This window comes from Sturnus vulgaris, chromosome 18 (assembly GCF_052056855.1).
Source record: "Sturnus vulgaris isolate bStuVul1 chromosome 18, bStuVul1.hap1, whole genome shotgun sequence".
Lineage (NCBI taxonomy): Eukaryota > Metazoa > Chordata > Aves > Passeriformes > Sturnidae > Sturnus > Sturnus vulgaris.
In genome coordinates, this window is record NC_142260.1 from 11,695,899 (window position 1) to 11,717,813 (window position 21,915).

At 37.2% G+C, this 21,915-nt stretch overlaps 1 protein-coding gene across 3 annotated transcripts in view; it reads right to left on the reverse strand.

Annotated features, from left to right (window-relative positions):
• ELP4 (elongator acetyltransferase complex subunit 4) overlaps positions 1–21,915 on the reverse strand; it is a 137,636-nt gene that overhangs the window by 89,254 nt on the left and 26,467 nt on the right. For all 3 annotated transcript variants that reach the window (XM_014884565.2, XM_088175265.1, XM_088175264.1), the window contains exons 4-7: positions 21,663–21,794; positions 16,627–16,766; positions 8,241–8,325; positions 2,677–2,865 (exon numbers count right to left, since the gene is read on the reverse strand). In XM_014884565.2, coding sequence (XP_014740051.2) covers positions 2,677–2,865; positions 8,241–8,325; positions 16,627–16,766; positions 21,663–21,794 — 546 coding nt within the window. The remainder of the gene's footprint in view (positions 1–2,676; positions 2,866–8,240; positions 8,326–16,626; positions 16,767–21,662; positions 21,795–21,915) is intronic.

Below are 21,915 nucleotides of genomic sequence, written 5' to 3' on the forward strand. Positions count from 1 at the left end.
TCATATAAAAACCAGAACTAGTCTGGGTTGAAAAGACATTGCCCCTGTCAAAAATCAGTACTACCAATTGTTTTATTTCTTCTCCACTGGAGTAACTAGTACTGGAGACTGACAGAGACAAGATTAGTCATGTCACTACCAAGAATCTACTTTTTCATGACAAAGCAGGTAAAGATGAAACTGGTTTTTTTGTATATGTCATCCAGACAAAACGTTGATTAAATGTGATTTTGAACTTACATGTCCTTCATGGAAATTACACATGTGAATAATTTACTTAAAGCCCCAATTAATTTAGTTAGGGGCTGAACTATAACCTGGGAAGCACAGGAACAGTAGCTCAGGGAAAAAATGGAGAATTCTCTACGTCTTCAGAAAACCAGTGTGAATTCTCTGTGCCTTCAGTGAAAAAGATTCAACGGAGAAAGCATATGCTAGAACTGACTTATTAAATTAAATACATAAATACTGGGAACAAAAAGAAATCCCTCTCTCTCACTCTGCTGGAAAGAAGAGATATTTTCTTTAGTTTTTGAATGCAGCAAGATCCCTGGGCCAGGGAAAGGAGGAGCTGGGGGTGGGAAAGGAGAGGAGCTGGGAGTGGGGAAGGAGAAGAGCTGGGAGTGGGAAAGGAGCTGGGAGTGGGAAAGGAGCTGGGAGTGGGAAAAGAGAGGAGCTGGGAGTGGGAAGCAGAGGAGCTGGGAGTGGAGAGGAGAGGAGCTGGGAGTGGGAAAAGAGAGGAGCTGGGAGTGGGAAGCAGAGGAGCTGGGAGTGGGAAAGGGGCTGGGAGTGGGAGAGGAGCTGGGAGTGGGAGAGGAGCTGGGAGTGGGAAAGGAAAGGAGCTGGGAGTGGGAAAGGGGCTGGGAGTGGGAAAGGAGCTGGGAGTGGGAAGCAGAGGAGCTGTGGGTGGCAGAGGAGCTGTGGGTGGCAGAGGAGCTGGGAGTGGGAGTGGGAGCAGCTGCTGCTGGAGCAGGCTGCTGTGTGTGGATGAGCACATGTTGGGCTGTGTCTCTCCAGCCTCCCCAATTAAGCAGGGCAGCACAGGCTGCACACACGCTCCCAGGGGCTCCTGGACAGGCTTCTCACACAGGGCAACAGCTACACAGCAGGGCTCTGGGAACTCACTCATGTGGGCTGGAGGAGCCCTCAGCACCTCTGCTCCTCCTAATGACAGCTCTCCTCACACTGGCTGCTTAAAGAAAGATACCCAAAGTTTCACAATTAAAAAAAAAAAAAAATAATGCTCTCATTTGTTTATGACACCTAAGCAAAGATTCTGTACATAATGTTTCTTTTTTGAAAAATTCAGAATATTCTAGCGCTTACTGTTCAAATTAAAATCTCAGTTATTTAAAAAATGAGGTATAATTTCAGTCCTAACTGCCTAGAATTTAAAAACACAAACCAATAATCAACTTCTCAAGTTTGAAACAAACTTCAGTTTCTTTCTTAGTGACGCTTCTGTATTTCTCTAAAATATAAATATACTTTTTATTGGCATGATATAGAAAGAAGCCTACAATGGAAAGGGTTGTATGCCCCATTTTTTTCCAGTGTGGAAGAAGTAGGATGATAGCTTCACATTCAGAAATTCTACTTCTTGCATTAAATTTAAATGCCCCTCTTTCTGAAGGCAGACTAATATTTAAATGCCACCTAGTATTTAAAAATAGTAAGTAAAGAGATGGAGGCATGTACTGCAAGAGAAATATTCACACGCTTTTTACTACAATAGCACAACTAGAAAATCAACCTCCTTTATTTTCGAAGGAGTAATTGCATTGGCATCTAAATAAATAACATTTACAGGTATTCAAAGACCTTTAACAAAATGCAATACATGTGAGTCATATACCAACTTAAGCCAGGATTGAATCTATTGATAATCCCATCTACTATGAAAATATTTTGCATAATATGAGGTTTTACCCAGTACTTTTTATTGTAATCAAATCAAATATCTAAAATTATAGGTTCTCTGTTCATTGTGAATAATAATTTTGCTTTTGTACAGTACCACTCACAGAACAAAAGACTATCTACATTTTTCCTTTTGCTAAAAAATTTTATTTTCAGAAGATATATTTAAGTCTCCATATTCTATCAATATTGTTAATTGCTTCTGATCTTACAGCTGTGAAAATGACTGATGCCATAACTGGTTTGTTCCTAGTCCCAGTATAAGAGGATATCAGAATCACAGAGCAAATCTGTACCTTGCAGTTCCTGGCTTTAAAAACAAGATCAGATATCATCATAATGAGCATGACAGATAAAGACAGTAGACTGAAAATTCTTGCACTGACACTCTAAAAAGCATTTTGAAAGTCTTGGGAAAGTGCATAGAGATGTTGTAAAAAATAATTGAAAAAGAGATTGTTATAGGTATTTGCTTTTTTATAGTTTCTGGAATTTTGATAGCTTTTCCAAAAAGGACTAAGATCCATATTTGGTAAAACTGTTTCTAAAATAATTTTATACTTAGATCTTTGTAGACTTTGCAGCATGACTCTCCCACAAAAGTTTAAAGCACAAGATATAGTCGTGTTTTAACTTCACCCTTTGAACAAAAAGACTTTTAAAAATGTCCAGAACTGCATTTGTTTTCTTACCATAAAGTTGAAACTTTAGCTAAGTGATGTGTCAGCTCTGCAATCCAGCAGAAGCCATTCCTACCTGGATAAGGTGAGCAGGCACTGTGATGATGCAGGCTGACAGAGACTTCCTGAGCAGGCCACGGAGAACATACAGAAATTTTGTCAGGCTGTGAGGATCTGCAGGAGGATCACTGCAACAAACATCATCACCCCACAGTACAGAGCCCAGGCTCTGGATTCCTATCCGCAAAACATTCCTTGGCTTCTTCTGTTGGGGGGGAAAAAAAAAAAGTAGTTATTTTTTAGGAGGAATACAAATTCTAGAATGCATATCCCTGATAAATGTGTATTTTACGTAATCTCAGTCGATCTTATAAAAACTGCAAATGGAATGGGATTTTTTTCACTGCTTAGATACCTTGGATAAGCAAATACAAATGTAATAGACACACGAAATACTGAGAACTACTAATTTGTATTTTATAACCAGCTAAATATAAGTATATTCAGACATAAAATCCAGTAAAAACAGGACCTTTTATGCCTTTCACTCCTCCACCACGGTCTTAAAAAGCATGCAGAAGAGTATTTCCTCCCAGTTCTAAGACAGTTTGCTGAGAGTGCCTGGGAGTAATCAAACACAACTTCTCCCTCCATTCTCACCTTTCTGCTGTGTCACTTCCATAACCTGACTATTGTGCCTGTTTGCTTCCGTTTCACTTTTTCTGCTCCTTCTGAGTGAACAAGGTCAGTGCCTCAGCTCAGCAACACAAGGGCCTGTCACAGGCTTAGAAGTCTCCAAGTATCATCCGTGTTCCTTTTGATTCCTTCCACTAATAAAGGAAGTTGTAGCCACAGCTATGGAAACAGACTGGGATGGGGACATCAGCAAATTGTCCTTTAAGGACCACACCTTGACATGTGAGCTTCTGGTCTGCTTCAGAGGCAGTGGGCAAGGTAAAGCCCCTTTTCTGAAGGAAGAGATTATGAAGTCAAAGTTGTAATTTGTTTATGCCAAGTAAAATCTTATCTCTCATGATGACAACTCTCATTTCTGCTTATTTGATGTGACCTTTCCTGGTGGTCTTTGGAAAGGATTTTAGATAGATTTGCTTTCAATAGCTGAGAGAGAGACAATGAACTCAACTCCCTTGTTGAAAGACTTCCTGCACAAGGTGACCAAAGAAACATTTCTAGAGTTCAGGGTTCATACTTGTTATAAATGAGACAAAAGTCTCGATATTCAGCAAAATTTAGATTGCTTTATTTGATATAAATTTGATATAAACAGACCAAGCAGGGCTGGGGAACGTGAGGGGTCACCGCCCACTCCACACTCCACCCAACCTTGGTTTGCAGCCTCTTCTTATCCTGTGGGTTCTCCTTGGAATCAATAATTTTTGGATTTTTGTTGTCATAAGCAGTGGTGGTTGAATAAACATCCTTGTAGAGAACCACCAGAGAAGTTCTGGGAATCTGGTTTTTGGGATAGGCAGTATTGATCAGACAAAGGCAGGAAGGGCTTTTTGGGAAGTCTGATTTTGCAAGCTGGTAGCCGATACAACTTATTTGGAAAACATAACATATTATAATGTAACATAATACAACATAATATAACATAACAAGGTGATTTTAAACAGAATTATTTTATCATATAATTTCCATTATCTAGTGTCCATGCTTCACTTCAGAGCTTAGTATTCTGGTTTATACAAACCCCAATGCTTTTGTGATTAACACCAATCTTTTATCAATTATCACATACTCAAAGGCCAGCTTTTTTTAATTGTACATGCACACATATATATATAAACACTAGTTTTGTTAAGTTAAACCTTGCAGGTACTTTTGCACTACAGAAAAGCATTTTGATAAACTGTAGATAATAATTTCCAACAGCTGGAATAAACAGCAACAAAACACTGCACAGCTGCTCTGGAAATCCAGAGGAAAGGTTCTGACAAGACAAGAGGCTGCTCCTCCCAATGCCTCCTTATCCATAAGGGGCAGACAGAGCCCGGGGTGTGTGCACACAGTCAGACTCACATGGCTCTGCATTTATCCACTTGTGTGGATAAATCCACAGCTCCTTACCCAGGCAGCTGATCTGCCAATTCACTTCCAGGCTCTGGGAAAGCAATCTGTGTTTCAGCTCTGGCAGATTCTTTAGTCTCAGGCTTTGCAGCCTTTTAGGCTTCAGTTGTGAAAAGTGAACTGTTCCCACTACTGTATGAAGATCAGGACAACAGTACAGGATAATACAACACAATCTGACTTCTCTGTATGGTATCCCCTTGGGTCAGATGTTCAGTTCAAAAAACAATAGCAAATAGAAAAGTTTTAGTTTAATATTCTTTAATCATTAGTGTTTCAGGCAATTCTTGATGTGCACTTAAGCAATCTGAAAAAACCCAGGCATTTAAGAAAACTGTTTTATCCAGATATCATGGATATTAACCAGGCAGTGAAAGCGTTACAGTATTTCAAAATTTTAACACAAACATAGATAAAACCTACAGAAATTTTTTAAATTAAAAAAGTACTTTTTCTTATGAGGAACATCCATAAGAACAACATACAGAGGAAAAAAATTTTATCTTAATGGAGAGAGGATGACAGATGCTTATTTCACAACAACAAATCTTAAGAGCAATAAAAGATAAAGCTATTCAAACATCTGACAATATCAGATGTATTTATTTGGCCAGCAATAGAACTTCTACCAGCATAATTCTGTCAGGCCTACACAGCCCTGACAGTTTATTCCAAAACTGAAAAAGAAGAAAAGCATAAGTCTAATATTCTCCTACAACCAAATAAATAAATGCTGTGAATAGTAGGGTAACATTTTTTTAGATACACTACTAGATCTTTTACTGCATTAGTCTGGAAGTTTGGATTTATTTTCTGATTTTTAAAAAACTTTTTCTCATGTAATTTTTGTAACAGTGTTCGGCTTGGCAGCAGAAATTCTGATTATGAAGAATTCAGAAAACCCAGCTCCAAGACAACAAAAAAAAAAATCTCCCCCAACAATTACCCTGAAAGCATCCAAAGTATATAAAAGAAATTTTAAGGAAATGGTTGCCTATTAAAGCTCTGATGTCAAACATGAAAGCCCCAAAATACTTTGAAACAAAGAAGTACTATTCTATATAATTTAATACTATGATCAATTAATAAAGGATTCCCACTTAATGATCAGCAGCAAAGAGTTACTGGGAGGTTTTAGAAAGGATGTAAACCTCATGCTTGTATTTGGAGCTTACAGGTAATTCAAACCCTGATTTTCCAAACAGACCTTGGCAAAGGCTCTCCAGTCAGTGGGGACAAATAAGTTATTGCTTTGGTCAACTCTGATCCAACTTTTCTGTATCCTCATACCTCAGACAGGAATGACTGTGCTAAGGTGCACAAAGCCATGCAGGAGAGTAAAAACATTAACCTGTGATGGCCACCTGCAGATGGTTCTAAAAACTAATGTTACCTAAATGTACCAGGTAGGTCCTGGAGGTGCCTGACCATTTTATCAAAGGTCTACTAAACCTCTAATGGTAGTTTTCACTTCTTTTCCTAATTGTGTCAAACCATCTCAGCTAGGGTGAGTCACATTCTGCTCAGTTTTCCTCACACCCCCCTTCAAATAAAGGAGTAAAGCTAAGTATCATTGGAATATTGATGTGAAAGTAGCCAAAAATACCTGAAAGTTTTTACCAGTCAGGTAGAGGATTATTTGGGGGTGGGGGGTGTACATGCACAAACTTCTCAGAAGCTTTTATGATTATATATCAATTATACAATATATGGAGTTACACACAGGTCCAGAAGAATACAGTGCTCCTCAATCTTCATACCTGTCTACTTAAAAAAGCACTTTTGAGGGCTCAGTAAACAGAAAAGGATATGAAATAGCAGAGAATTGCTCAGAGATTTGACCAATAAAAAATCCACTGTGTGCTCTGGGCCACTGCTACATTGAAGCCTGGATATATTTTTAAGAAGTGTGTATTATACAAGGCTTCTAAATGTACAAAATTTAAATGTACAAAGAAAGATGATGCAAGGGGAAAAGCAGAGTATTAAAAGAAAGTAATAGAAACCACTCCAGGAAACCATATGCCTTACCTCCCTTGAAATAGAAAGAACTACACAGTGCTAATGGCTTTCTAGATCAATAAACTGGCCTGAAAAAGGACTTCTCTAACTTTTAAAGCTTCACCTCAGAAATGTATATGTATTATTTAGAAAACACATACTGTTACATTCATCTCAGTTAAAGTTCTGGTTCTGTTTTACTTACACTAGTAAGACATTTTGAAACGACTGACAAAAAGTAGAGAAAATAATGATTGGTGATATTTAATTTTTCCCTACTTGCAAGCAAAAAAACCCACCCAAATGCTGGCTCTGAAAAACCTTCATTTTCTTTGATATATCTGTACATATAAAGGAACCTGAGCAGTCAGAGGCTGATGTTTTGGGCTGTTGGCTGGCTGGGGGCTGCCAGGGTGTGTGTGTCACCCAGGGCTCGGAGGCAGGAGGAGCATCCCCGTGCAGCACAGCAGGATGACACACATCCCTGTTGCCATGGCTACTGCTGGGAGCAGGGAGAGGGGCCTGCCAGGGACCAATGGCCTCCTCCAGACTGGCACTGCCACCCAAGGGAAGGCAAAGCCTGGCAGACATCTCTGTGCTGAGCACAGGCACCGACATTTCCACACAGCCCTCGGTGCAGGGGATGCTGTTAAAGCCCCCCTGGTACAGGATCGTCCTTGCCAGTGCATCTGCCCTGCAAAAATGATTGCTGAGACTCTGCACTGCCACACAGTCCTGTATGAAATCATTTCTGCATCTCCAGTGTCTCTGCTGACTGACTGCTACTGCAGTAATGTTTCTATTGTACAGCAATAATTACCTTTCAATTAAGCATCAATATATACAATTTATGATATGATTTCCATCAGCTCCAAAGGACTGCCAGGTTACTGAATATGACAAAGACTAACTGATAAGGCACTGCTCAAACTAGAAAAGGTCTTTCAGCCTATGTTGTTACACTTAAAATGTTCTTAATTACCCTTCATTATACTTTATGAAGAGCACAGAGATATTTAGAAGGCTGATAAGCTGTTTTGATTTGTAAATTGAAATAGCATCTTATTTCTTTACTTCTCTTTCAATGCTCACCACATAAAGACACTACCATTTAATTAATTAAAAAGTTTCCACCAGTTAAAACAATAATAAGAAAATCTGAAAGTTGAAGGGTAAATGTTTAACCTCAAGAATCTCAAACAGATTATGCTAAAGCAATAATTGGAAAGACAAATAATGTAGGTGAAAATGTGTTTTGCTTATTCATATTACATTTGGCCCTCCATTTATTAGCTAATTGCACAGAAAAGGCATTTTACTAATGCTCTCTTACATTTCTTTCTCACATGGTCCTGCATATCTGTAACAGGTAAAAACTCAAAAGAACTCACTTAAAACATGAACAGCACTATTTACTTTGCTTGTTTACTTCAGCAATGCTTAGAAAAAATTTGTTCCTTAATAGTTTGTCCAAGACCTTGTGACACCTTTGAAAAGCAAGACAACAGCAGTTCCAGGATTAAAGAGGAGTGTGAGGGTCTTCAGTACCTGGGGATCTGAGCCATCAAAGCCTCCCTGGGAAATGATTCTCTGAATGGACTGAAGCAGCCTCGAATAACCACTGTTCATGTTCCTGTTGGTAAGATGAAATATTTTAGTTATACATTTCAATACTCTCCTGTAGGTCTCTAACAGCTGTGTAAAAAAGAAATATGAGAAGATGCAGCTTTCAGTGCAAGTGTCACATAGGAAAGAGGTGCCAGAGAAGAAAAAAAAAAACCAAGCTCTTTGAATAAAGTTGACATGATAAGCAGTTGTGATTGCTTCATATTAACTAGTTCAGTGCTCAGATATTTAGTGAAAGCTGAAATCTCTAGGGATTAAGATAACTTAATTATGTCAGACTCACTTACATCTAGAAGATTAATGATTTAATGTATCAACTTAAAGTTGAAACCTTTACGGCCCAGTACTGATCTTCTGTAACTGACAAAAAAAAAAATCTACCCAGTTGTTATTCCAAGTACACCTCATCAATCCCTGATGAACAGAGTTGACTCTCTGTGAAAATTTTCATACATTTTCACTGCTTTATTTGCATGACAGCAAAATTGTGAGGTAGCATTTATTCTATATTTTGTTTGGAAAATACAACATTGAGAAAAACAAACAAAAGCAAACTGATGGCTAAAAATGCATTTAAGCAGACTTAAAATGAAAGTTCAGCAAATCATCTTGTCTTAGAAACTCTTTACTTTCAAAGAGAAATTCTGGTGTTCACTTTTAAAAGAGAAATTGTTTTCTTTAATGCCATGGACCACACTGGGTTGGGAGTCTGGGCCTGATGCAGGTTCCTCAGGGAAGGGCAGCTTAAGCCCTTCCATCTTTTCTGGCTTCAACATTTTCTTCCAGTCTCACTAACTACCATCAAGGGTTGAGGATTCAAACCTCTTGCTGCACTTCTTGGGAAATATGACAGGTTATTTTGAAAATGTTGCCTCTAAAAATATTCTCATTTGCTCCATAACTTATGTATCTCTGATCTGGTAACAGCTCAGGCTGGAAGGCACCTTAATGAAAATATTCCCATTACCATTACTAAGAGCCTAGACTGTTATCCAAATGCATTTTACTGGTGAATAAACCCAAATTAACTTGCTTTCATCCCTTAGCACAGGAGAGAATTCAAGTTTTCTGAGAAGCATGTAAGAATTGCAATAATCTGTCTTTTGCACCAGGGCCTCAACTCAAAAATCGATGTTTCCTTTAAGAAAACAGTGTCCACACAATTCAAGTATATTTCAGTTATAAACATCTACAATCAAAAAAGTCATGCGGTCCTAACAAATTTGGGTTTTGAAATAATCAATGTCAAAAAACATTTTGAGATGACCTTTCTCTGATTCCAACACAAAGGAGAGTTTCCAAATTAAACTCTATTTATTTTTGTTTCAGATTTAGTACCCTAGAAGGCTACTGATTAAACTGATGTACTTTAATAATTTAATATCCTTTATGAAAGAGCTGAAAATTAACTGGCAGTATATAATCTCAACATGGTATTTCATGCATAAAGTCTGCACTGCTATACAAAAAAGGGAGCACTTCCAACAGGGAAGTTTCACTTCTCAAGTCCATTATTTTCCAATATTCAGTTGCAAAAGGAATGGCTATTAAATGTTCTACCTGCACTGCCTGGCAGTTTACAGGATGAACTTTAGTCCCCCAAAGTAGCCAAAATTCTCTCTCTGTGTCTTTGCATTATCACGACAGATAATTTGTTTTTGCTAGAGAATATACTGCAATCAAAATATTTGCTGCTTTTTGATTCGTTACTGACTTGTTTTTAAAAGTTAGTGGATAAAAGAATAAAATAACCAAAGCACTAGCAGGATTGAAAGGTCCCAGAATTAAAACAAAGAAATAAAATAGATCTTCAATTAATCTACCAGAAAGAGACTTGCAGCAAAGAAATAATTTTTTAAAATAATGTAATGTGTGTAGATTTTAAAAAAATGTCAAAATAAGTGCTCTTCTATCTCTGTCTAAAATATTCATGGTTTCCTTGAATTTGACCCATCTTATGCAAATAAGAACATGAAAAACATGTAAAAACAGTATTTATAAAAGCAAGTTGCATTACCCTTCTGGCAATGTTTGTCACAATATTTAAGGAAGGAAATAAGATATTTCTTATTTTCCACTTTCTAGTCTTTTTTTGGTTTTGTTACTAAACACAATTTGATTTTGATAATGAGTTTAAACAATTCCTTCTTTACTCTTTTTTGTTTAGCACTTTAGTAATGGATAAAGCAGGAGGTGGCAAGGAGGTATCCTGGTTACAACAAAGGCTCTGACTCCTCTGCTGATAGTTTCCAAGCACTTAACAAAGGTTAGCTTATCAAGGGTATGACAAATAGCCTTGTTATGGAAAAGGAGACTCCATTAGGCAAGACAGTAAAACCTATTTTATCTAAATTTCTTGGTAAATCTAGACTCTAGAGAAATCTTTTCTTTTTCAAAAGCACATACATTCTTAAGGTAAGATTTACAAGTATTACTGAAAAGCTACAACTTGATTATTTTTGCTCCTTTGGTTACCAAACCTTCTTGTCTGGTAATTGCCCTGAAGAATGAGACTGAAAGTAGAGATAAAGAAAAATAAGTGGATTCTTTTTCTCTACGAAAATATTATTTTTCTATATTTTTTATAATTTTTCTGATAAGAAAAATAATAAAAGTAAGTATTTCCTGCAATGCACAGAGCCACCAGAGAGGATATTCCTGCCTTCCTGCCAGGTACCAGCTCCAGCAGAGCAGTGACCAGGACAACAGAATATCCTGGCAACAACCACTAGAGAACAGTTGCTGTCAGCCACACAGCCCTGTAAACCTGCATTAGCACCAGCACATAACTGCCCTTCCCCAACATAAAAATGAGATAAGACAGAGAAGGTTTTATGCCTTCTTTTGCCACCAAACACCCAGGCACGTTTACTACTTCCTTTAGGAGAACTGGCCTTGCAATTAATTTTTACCATGGGGAAATGAACTTCTATCCATGTTGAGTGATTATCCAAAGGGAACTCTGTAGTCTAATCTAGCCATCAGGTCCCAGAACTGCACAAAGGAGAGCAAACATGGCTATTAAATGTTATTCCTACACTGTCTGGCATGTGCCAGTTTACATGGTAAAATTTCACCCCTTCCTCTGTCAAAAAACAGATACACACACACATGTGAAAACATAGGAAAGAAAAGGAGGAGTGATCCAAACTTTAAGGTGAACAAATTTTGGACGTTGATAACCTCCAAAACTCATTTTTAATTGTAAAGAAAAGGTCAGTTTTAATCTAATCAGTCAAAAAATCACCTTTCTTTCCAAGTCCATAAAGAATCCAGGTGTTTGTGTGGATAGCCAGAGGGGGACATATGTATAAATATACATGATTTCTCAAAAGGGCCAAGAGTTTCTGGCCTGTATAAAGTCCCTACATCTCTGATCCTGCAAGGGAAACTCGTAATTATCTCAAAAAAGACATTAGCTACAATTACAGAGACAGTTCACTCACTGAAGAACAGGTGAAATAAAATGGGCTTCTTAATGTGGTGCTAGGGACTTACAAGCACGAGGATGATCTGGTCCTTTTCATAGATGCATGATTTTCATGCCACAAAACGTTATGACAAAGGAACTTTCTTATTAAAAGGATGCAGCATTGTTTTTCCAAGGATTTTAAATTATATGTTCAGTACAGTCATGTTTCTGACAGGAGACTCTAAGCTGAATAAGAAAATGTGGTACATTAGTTTTCCTGTATATTTTCTGCTATAAATGCATAATCTGTTGTTATATCCTCGGGTGGTGAAATGAAAACAGAGCAAAGAATTGTTCTTCTTGCTCCCCACCTCTTCCCAAAGGAAAGGAGGGTAGGCAGAGATGTGCCAAATTTCAAGGAGGAAAAATGAAACTTAAGGTGCTGCAAAACGAGTCCCCCTCTGACTTAAAAAATAACAGGAAAAGTAAGGTTGGTCAACAAGGTGAATTCTAGGTGCATCTGAACAAGTCATGGATTATGTACATTCTCTGAGGAACATGAATTACATACAAAAGTGTGGAGGGAGCAGAAAACACAAAAGAAAGTTTCCCTGCATCCTCAGAACAAGCTCCTTGGAAAACCAGAGCTTAGAGATAAGAAATGGCTGTGAAATGACAAATACAAAAGGAATCCAGCTTCCCCCCCTTGGAAGACCCTCTTATTTCTCTTCAATATTAGTGGTTCATTTTCTTTTAGCATCCATAGGCCAACTTTGAATGTAAAACCCCTCAGGGATTGGTTAAAAGTAGAATTCCCTTGGTAATTGGTACAAACTGTAAAACCCTCAAAAGATATAACCCCCTGTAAAACAATAGCCGTGGGTATATGTAGATAGGATGCCTTCATAGAATAAACCATGGGTTTGTGCCTTTCTGCATGTGCTGGTCTCTGTACCCTGCTGATCTGAGAGCTCCCCATGAGCCAAAATTCCATCTGGGCAAGGCTGGGGAACGTGCTCTGTCACTGAGGGCTGCAGGAGCAGCCTCAGGGATCCCAAAGGGACCCCAAAAACCCCCAGCAGTGACACAAAAGTAGCAGGAAAAGAGAAAAAAAACCCACCCAAAGAGGACAGCACCTAGGGAACACCTTGCTCACATCAACATATGATATGATATGATAATTTAATCAAAAAGGTGCAATAAAAAAAAACCCTGAGCTTCTAAAGGCTTTCTTTGGAAGGATGAGGCTGGCACTGCCCATGACCTCCATGTGGGATGTGTGCACTGGCTTAGGCACAATTTCCATGATGGGTACCTGGATTAGAACAATTTATTTCAGCCTGAGCTCAAACCATGCCGTGCTCTGCAACATTATAAATAATAAATATTTACAACGGAACACGCGAGATAAAATAACGTGGAAACATTTAGAGAAGATGGAAAAGCTCTTTTTTTTTCCAGCTAATTCCTAATTTTTGCAACTTTTGGAACTAGAAAGAAGCATCATATCTCAACAACAGTACCATTAACTTATGGAAAACTGTTTACCAGACAAAATTATTAATTTCCACTTCCTCCTCAACCTCGGCATTAGTGACAAAAGGAAAACATTCTTGGATTTAAAAAACCCCACAACACACCAGTGCTTTTGGTCTGCACTCCTACACAATTGAAGAGAAAATTTCATTCAGAATTATCTTTACTGATATGTATCTTACAAATCTACCCTTTAGATTGTCATTATATCTTCTGCAAGCATCTCATAATATAGAGACTATTAATGTAAATTATTTCAATGACGAATTATTCAGTTTTTAAAAAATGCTTCCTTATTTTGGAAGGATTTTTCAGCTTCCACTGTTAATTTTCTGTCAATCTTCCTCCGTTAAATTAAATTAAAAGAAAGAAAAAAATTGAAAGAAAAAAGGTTAATTTTTAGAGATTTTCTGAACTTCAAGTAATTTTTCTCTAATTTTTAAAAAATTTCTTTTCAGGCTGTCAGCACTTTTTGGAGGTACCATCAGCATGATGGATTCCACAGATTTTGCAATGCTAAACAAGCAAGCAGTTATGTTTTGTTATGATTTTTGGGGGATGGCTCTAGGCATGGGCTGAGAACCATGTAACATGCTCTGAGATGTTTTAAGCAGCCATGGCTCTGCTCCTCATTCACTGCAACACCAAGCCAGGGCCCAGGCTCCCAGCAGGACCCACAGGCAATCCAAGATAAGGTCTAATATCAATTGGTGATTTCAACTGGAAGGTGACTATCCTGTGACTACTTACTTTAAAATCAATGTCTACCAAACCAAGAGAACAGAGAATTTTACTAATCTACAATATATTGAAGTTAGATTTAAAAGCCCAAAGCATTCAAAAGATTTTCCAAACAGCAGAACCAGCAAAATAACATCCCTTCCCTCCCCTTTTTAGAAACTTTTTAAAAAGAAATCATGCTGAGAGGACTCTGAGCTTGTTTTCATTCCTCAAGAAAAGAATAATTCCTTCAGAATTTCATCACAGTGTTTGTAAAAATTGCAGTACAATCTGCTGGGTTTCTGTAAAAGCACAAACTTATTGAGAGCAGTGAAATAACTGGTAACATTCATTGTAATTCAATAGTATTGCATTTCATACATCATGACTAATGAGAATTAAAGAATCACAAATACAGGGATGAAAAGGACCTCAGTAAGTCTGACAGATGTTTACCTGGCTTGTCCTTAGACATTTTTAGTGATGGACATATTACAATACTCCCAGCTTGTGTCTGCAAGGCAACTTCTTGTGCAAATCATTAAAAAACATCTCCATATCCCCTGCCTGTATTTCTGCCACTCCAGTTTCCTGCAGCCCATGACTGCAGAAGACAGAGTTCCATCCTCTGGATGTCAGCTTCGAACTCTGCTTTGATTTTGCCAAGAACATCCATTCTTCTTTTTAAGCTTTATATCAGGGACTGTAATTTTGAAAAGCTCTTCCATCCCACCTTGTCTTAACACTGACCTAGTACAACATTTTTAAAGTAGGGAATCCAAAACCAACTATGTTTGTGGTCAGAAATGACAATAATCAAAGTTAGAAGAGAAATTATCTACTGTAAAGAAAGAGATTTACACAACTCTACATCTCCTACAGACTTTGAAGAGTTTGCTGTTCCCAGTGTGGTCTTTATTCCTAAAAACTTTATAGTTTTTAGGCTGCATGACAGTATTCAGAATGGTGGCTGGCAGTTACTTTGGTACTTGCCTTTATTCCCAACACCACAATTCCTTCATTTCCTCACGAGAGGCTTCTTGAAGGAGATCCACGTTGAGGGTGCAGGGAGGAAAAGGAGATAAGCCTTCCAAAGCTCAGCTTGATTTAATCGTGTTCCTCACCTCATCACTCTCACCTCTACCAATTTGCCAAGAAAATTACATAAATCCAATCTTTCTGTTAGATTTAAACTAAAAAAAAGAACAGAACTCACATAATAAGAATGATGTATTTTATCAGGCTAGCACACAAGGACAATATCAGCATTAAACAGGCTTATAAAATCAAATGCATAAAGTCCATTTCTTATACTATACTGATGAGTTACTTTGATTTTAATGTAAAATGAACTAATACTTGACAACCATATAGTTAGTGGAGTAAGTCAAGACATTCTCATTAGCTAGAGAAGAAGAAAGTGAGTTAAATTCCTCAATTACTGTAACAACACTTGCAACCTGTCAGATATTTTTGTGTCCATCCTCTATTGCTCTGCTACTAAAAATTAGAAATTATAACATTAACATATAAACAAAGTTGGTTCAAATATCTACTGTGGAAAGAACAGAACTTCTCTGCTTTGTCCACCAAAGGATTTTTTTACACCATCACAAGAATTTACTTCACAAAGCAGTGACATTTGATCATGTAACAGAGAACAAGTCAGAGAGAGACTTGGCTTTTGCTTTGCTACAGCTCTAAGAAAGGTGGCTCATACTGCACTGCCTTCATAAATCTGAGGTTTTATATGAGTGCACTGCAGTGGAAATCAGTCCCAAGGAATCCCACACTGCCTCCAGGAGCTTGTCCTATACACTGGGACCTATAAAGCCAGGTATTATATAAATGATATAAATGATACTATTATATAAATTCAGTGACTGGGCTGGACAAAGAAATTGCTGGCCCAGCCTTGATGTTTGACTCGACTTGAAGTGTCTCCAAGAAAGATACAATGGACGTGTGTCTACAGGCTAAGAGGAGTCTTTGCTACTGTCACTCATTTTCCCTCAGTCTTCCTTAATTCACTCCTGACAGACATAAACATAATAAGTTATTCATTCTGAGCAGAGTTTGAATAGGAAATGTTTTGTAAGACGTAATTAGTGATTGTAAATTTATTCACAGTATATTGTATTTTCCTTAGAGGAAGCTGTAGGATGTAAGAAGTAAAAGCACATCACAAACTAATGTGATGCAGCACTCTAAGCTATGTAGGTCAAGGATGGCCTGTCTCCCAAGCCCTAAAACCTGCAGATTCCCTTTTAAGACTGAGAGCCACCTGCCAAGGCCATGTCTGAGCTGCTCGGTGCTCAGGGAGGGTTCTCAGGCAGCCAGGAATAGCTGTCCCCTGTCCCCACACTGCCTGTCACTAGGGCTGGCCTCAACGTGCAGCTGGGTCCTAGGCTTGTCCTAGTAATGTCTGCCTTCATTGTCAGAGCCATGTGCTCCCTTCCCCAGAGCTCTGAGCTGTCTCTGTGCCACTGCAGGCACTGAGTGTGGCACTGAGTGGGACCCACAGCCCTCCTCCAGCACCACAGTGCTTTTCACAGCAAGAGCAGGCACAAAAATATCCTTTCCTGACAACGTGCATGCAAAAATCTGAACACACAGCAGGACTGCGGTGTCAAAACTTACCATGCTTTCATTTTAGGCTCGAAAGACAATTCCTCATGTAGGTAAAAACTGTGCCATTTTACAGACTGACACAGTTCTGGAGACATTTTTTTAGAAATATCGTAATAATGGCCAAACTTTGTAGAGGTTGTTGGGCTGGCCTGTGGAAAACACAATACTGATTACAATCTTAAACTATTATCTGCCAAAAGAGAGTAATTAAGTAGCAATACACTTCAAAGCTCTGCTTTTCCCCAATTCAGCCTCAACAAAAGCTTCAAGTAGAAAAACATTATAATATTTACTACTAAGTTCTCGTTCCCCTGTTGTTACACTTGAATGGGAATTTTTCACACAGAGTTCAACCTTTACTATTCCAAGTTGCAGCACCAAAGTGCAGTTAGATAATTAAAATAATGTATTTTTGCATATGTTCTAGGCAGATGATCACAAATTTGCAAAGATCTATGAAATGTGCAGGACATGTGTTCTGCCCCTTTGATTTTTCAGTCTCTGACAATTGTGTGGTGCTATAGAAATATTTTCAGCTGACTTGGAAAATGTTTCCCCTTATTTTTGATCAGTGAAAAAACCAAACCACTGCATCTTCATATAAGTGATTTTAATAGAAAAATAGGAAACAGTTTAAAACTATTTTTAATTCCTTGAAAACTGAATGAACAGTAGGTTGAGCATTATAAGCAAAAATTATGATTTGCCACAATGAAGATACAGATCCCTCAGATCTTCATTTTGGTATATAAAACATCATAAACCCAATTTAACATATACCTGGTCAGGAATTACACATTTTGAACACGTGCTAGTAAATAGAGGAAATAAATGCATTTGTTTGTTCCACATTAATGGAATTCAGAATAGAACCTGCAATATTATTTGAATTATACAGGTAAAGTTAGCTCCCCCTCCCAGATTGTTATAGTATAAAACATTCAAGTAGTCTTTTACTTACTTTTTACTTACAATAGTATTTTACAAAAAAATTTATTAAACTGTTAAGATTAATTAGAATGATTTGATTTAGGGTAAATATTTTGAAATTATTTGACTAACAGTTGTTAAGCCTGGTCAGTTATCAGAAAATATCAGCAGTAACAATGATGCAATACTTTTCCTAGAATAACCAATGAAACCCAAACTTTTAATTAGAAGAAATAATTAGTTTTTAATTTTAAAAAATCCACAAAATTGCTTACGAATATCGAGTCCTTAGAGGCAAACCAGTTTTACTTAAAAATAAAAAATACAAAAGTACATTCTCTAAATCAGTGTACCAATTTATTTCTTGGAATCTAATTTTTAAAGTAGGCAGTTCAATAAAACACAACATTCTATCAAAATTTAAATATTTTTATTGTAAAATGTAACTTTATTCAAAACAAGGATTCTGAAAGCAATTTAAACAGGGGCTGTTCTTTGGCCTATAATCTATTCTTTATCCGGATTACAGATCAGAATGTTTTTACTGCAATCTCTGCCAGAGCTCATCTTTTTATTGTGTACTTCCAAGCCCCCTTAATGTTTTAGAAAGGCCTTGACTAACTGAACTTTGATCTGATGTCTTCATTGAGAAAAGCTCCAGGTTGCCCATTTCAGATGCAAATCCTTCCTGAGGCCCAATAGAGTTTAGTAAAGACAGCAAAAAAGAAGAAACAAGAAGTTTCCAGGATCCTCTTTGAGAATCCCGAGGCACATTGGTGTCCTTAATCCAGCCCTCTGCACGGATTAAGGTAGGTGATAACCTCTCTTGCTTCCAAAGAATGGGCACAGCGCCTGCAAACTGGGTGGAGCCTGGGATTTGGTGCTAATAAACCCCCAGAAAAGCAATAAAAGCTGGGTCCATGTCACAGGGCCCTGAATAGGTCTCGGTGCCCCGCATTCCCAGGCTTAGCAGGACGCTCCCATGCTGGAAAGCCTACCTGAATCAAGGGAGCATGAATAATGTGCCTTAGCAGAACAGCCCCAGAGCCCAGCACACACTGCCACCCTCCCGAGGGGGAGCTGCTCCACTGATTCATCTATTTATTGCACTGATTCATCTATTTATTACATTGATTGATCTATTTATTACATTGATTCATCTATTTATTGCACTGATTCATCTATTTATTGCACTGATTTATCTGTTTATTACATTGATTGATCTATTTATGGCATTGATTCATCTATTTATTGCACTGATTTATCTATTTATGGCATTGATTCATCTATTTATTACATTGATTGATCTATTTATGGCATTGATTGATCTATTTATTGCACTGATTCATCTATTTATTGCATTGATTCATCTATTTATTGCATTGATTCATCTATTTATTGCACTGATTCATCTATTTATTGCACTGATTTATCTATTGATTGCACTGATTCATCTATTTATTGCATTGATTCATCTATTTATTACATTGATTCATCTATTTATGGCATTGATTCATCTATTTATGGCATTGACTCATCTATTTATTGCACTGATTCATCTATTTATTACATTGATTGATCTATTTATGGCATTGATTCATCTATTTATTTCATTGATTGATCTATTTATGACATTGATTTTATTTATCTCTGTACCAGCGGGCTGCAGGCTCAGCCCAGCTCTTTCCTGTTCTGCACAAGGAGAAATGTGCTCAATTGTCAGCGAGCAGAGAGGGCTTTTATGCTACCGTCTGCTGTTAGTGTTTCTAATTGCAATACTAATGTGCTAGAAATCTCAGATTTAGGATGAACCAAGGCAGAAAATTGATTTCATGCTGTGACAGTTTATATATTGCCCCAAGAACATCAGCAGTTCATTAAAAAAAAAAAGAAAAACCACACTGTCTTGCATTGCAAAACAGGCTCTCCACATACTCAAAAGTTTAAATTAAATTCACCTCTGATACAGATATAAGTAGCAAACTGGCAAAGGCACATCAAGCATAACAAGGCCTTTCACTCACTTTCACTACAAGATTTCTTATAAATCTTCTATTTTCTTCTGATGCAAGGTATGTGCAATATGTAGAGAGAAAGTGTGACAGCTGTGGAGAGCACTAATACAAATATCATACACAGGAACAAAAACCAGGTACCTGGCTGGTGTAAACTGGCTCTAATAAATGGAAAGGGAATATCTGAACTACTAATCAAAATCTATTTTTACTCAAAACCAGTAACCAAATTAATCATCAAAAATACCACAAAGATATCTCTTACTCAGCATTTTGCTCTGTATTTAGCCAGATAATGGATAGAAAAGTTTCTGCTATCATGTTCAGAGTTCTAGCTAAAGGCAAAGGTAATTTTTCTCTTTCACAGTTAAAACTATTTGACAGTAGTTTTTGAAAATGCACTGGCATATTAGTTCAATCAGTCTGGAAAATATGCCTTGAAATTTTATTCAACAGTGGTTTTTACCAGCAAAAGACCATTTAAAGAAGAATCACAACCAAAGTTTTTCATTAAATTATTGAACTAAATGTATTGTTATGGGTAGCAAGGCAGTATCAGATTTTTCCTCAGAGTATAATCACCAATCCAATGAATATAGAACAGAACCAAAATTTTATAACTGCAATACAAAATATCAAAAAATATCAATTTCAAACCAATTTTTCACCAATTAAAACATCCTGAGGATTTTTAATTATAGATACTTTAAGACTGATACTTTTACTTGCGTGTTTTAAATTTTGAATAAATTTAACATACACATAAAAATATTGTACCTCAACTATTGAGAATGGTCAAGAACCAATTCAAACAATAACAATAACAAGGGAAACTTCCTCAAAAAGACTGACCATCTTATTCTATCTTGCAAAATCAATTTGCAATAATCAAGGGCATGTACATCACACATTTTCAAGAAATATTCCATTAGTGGAAGAAGTGTTTACTGCTATGAACTTAAAGAAGAGTGCACACCCAACTGAATTTTTAAATAATTTTCCTATTTTGTTAGAACATCAGAACACAATTTGTTAACAACATGCAATTGTTGCATGTATCAATGTACAAGGAACTCTGCTAGATTTTAAAACAAATGTTAAGATTTTAAGACAAATTATTTTGGGGATGGTTCAGAGTGGCACAGCAAGCTCCACAATAATAAAATTGATGAGATTATATGATTACCCTGGAGGCTGTTTGATTTGGCATGTCACCATATATAAGTCTTTTCTGACACAACTATATAGCCATGTCTGTGCAATTTCACAGAAAACCAAACATGCCAAGCCTTGTAAGATCATTTTGTCACATTCCAATTATGTTTTTAAGAATACAAGTGAACTTACTAGGCAGGTATGACTACATCCAAACCAGACTTTGTAAATGTAGACTAAAATGTATAGACAAAACCAGGATTTTATTCTGGATAGTCAGAAATGCTGTGATTTTGTTAAAGATTGATTGTGCCACTGGATTAAAGAAGAAAGTCACCAGCCATGGGAGATTGATTATTCACAAAACACTAACAACTGTAACCTCTGAAAGACTGACCACGGAGCTTGTTTCTTACATTGTCCCTGCACAGTGATTAGTTTCCAGGGACAGTGAAGCTGATATAATCTCAAGTGCTTGCTTTAGTTGTTATGCACATGGATAAGCAGGTCAACAGCTTGCTTCAACACAGTACTTTCACTGCAGACATCTAGTAAGTCCTGTTGATTAAACCTACTTAAGTAATTTGTGTACAACTGAATTCAGTCCAAGTTTGTAAGCAAGCACATTATCCTAACTTCCAGAAAAAGCTGTCTCATTTTAATAATACTCCTTGAAAAATCCCATGGAACTTCATTTTTTTTTTTAATTTTAAAACTACTATTGTCTGTATTGAGTTTTAGAGTACCTGCAAACTCTCAAATTCCCTTTCTTTTTGTATCACCAGTAATTAAAACATTCAGTGGTGTATGATAGTTTTCCCTCAAGAGGCAATCCTGTAACACTGCCCATTAGCAGTTCTGTTGTTTAGATTCTACTGAAAAGCATTTGCTGATTTTCAAATTCATTTTGAGTGCAAGAGGAAAGAAGTAGGAAATAGCTGTTACCTCCATTTTTGGTAAGTTTTGGTAGCGCCAGGCTATTTTCATAGAATCCTGAAAATCCTCAGACTTAACAGCTGCTGCTTCATCTCCCAATTCCTTCCCATAGGTATCATCAAGCAAAGGGGCTGGAAGTTCCTACAGGTAGAGAGCAAAAGAATGTCAGCTATCTACAGCAGAAATGGCAGTTCAGATTTTTATCCACACCCCCTCCAGCTACATAATACAGTTATCTGAGTATAATGGGCAGCTGTAAAAT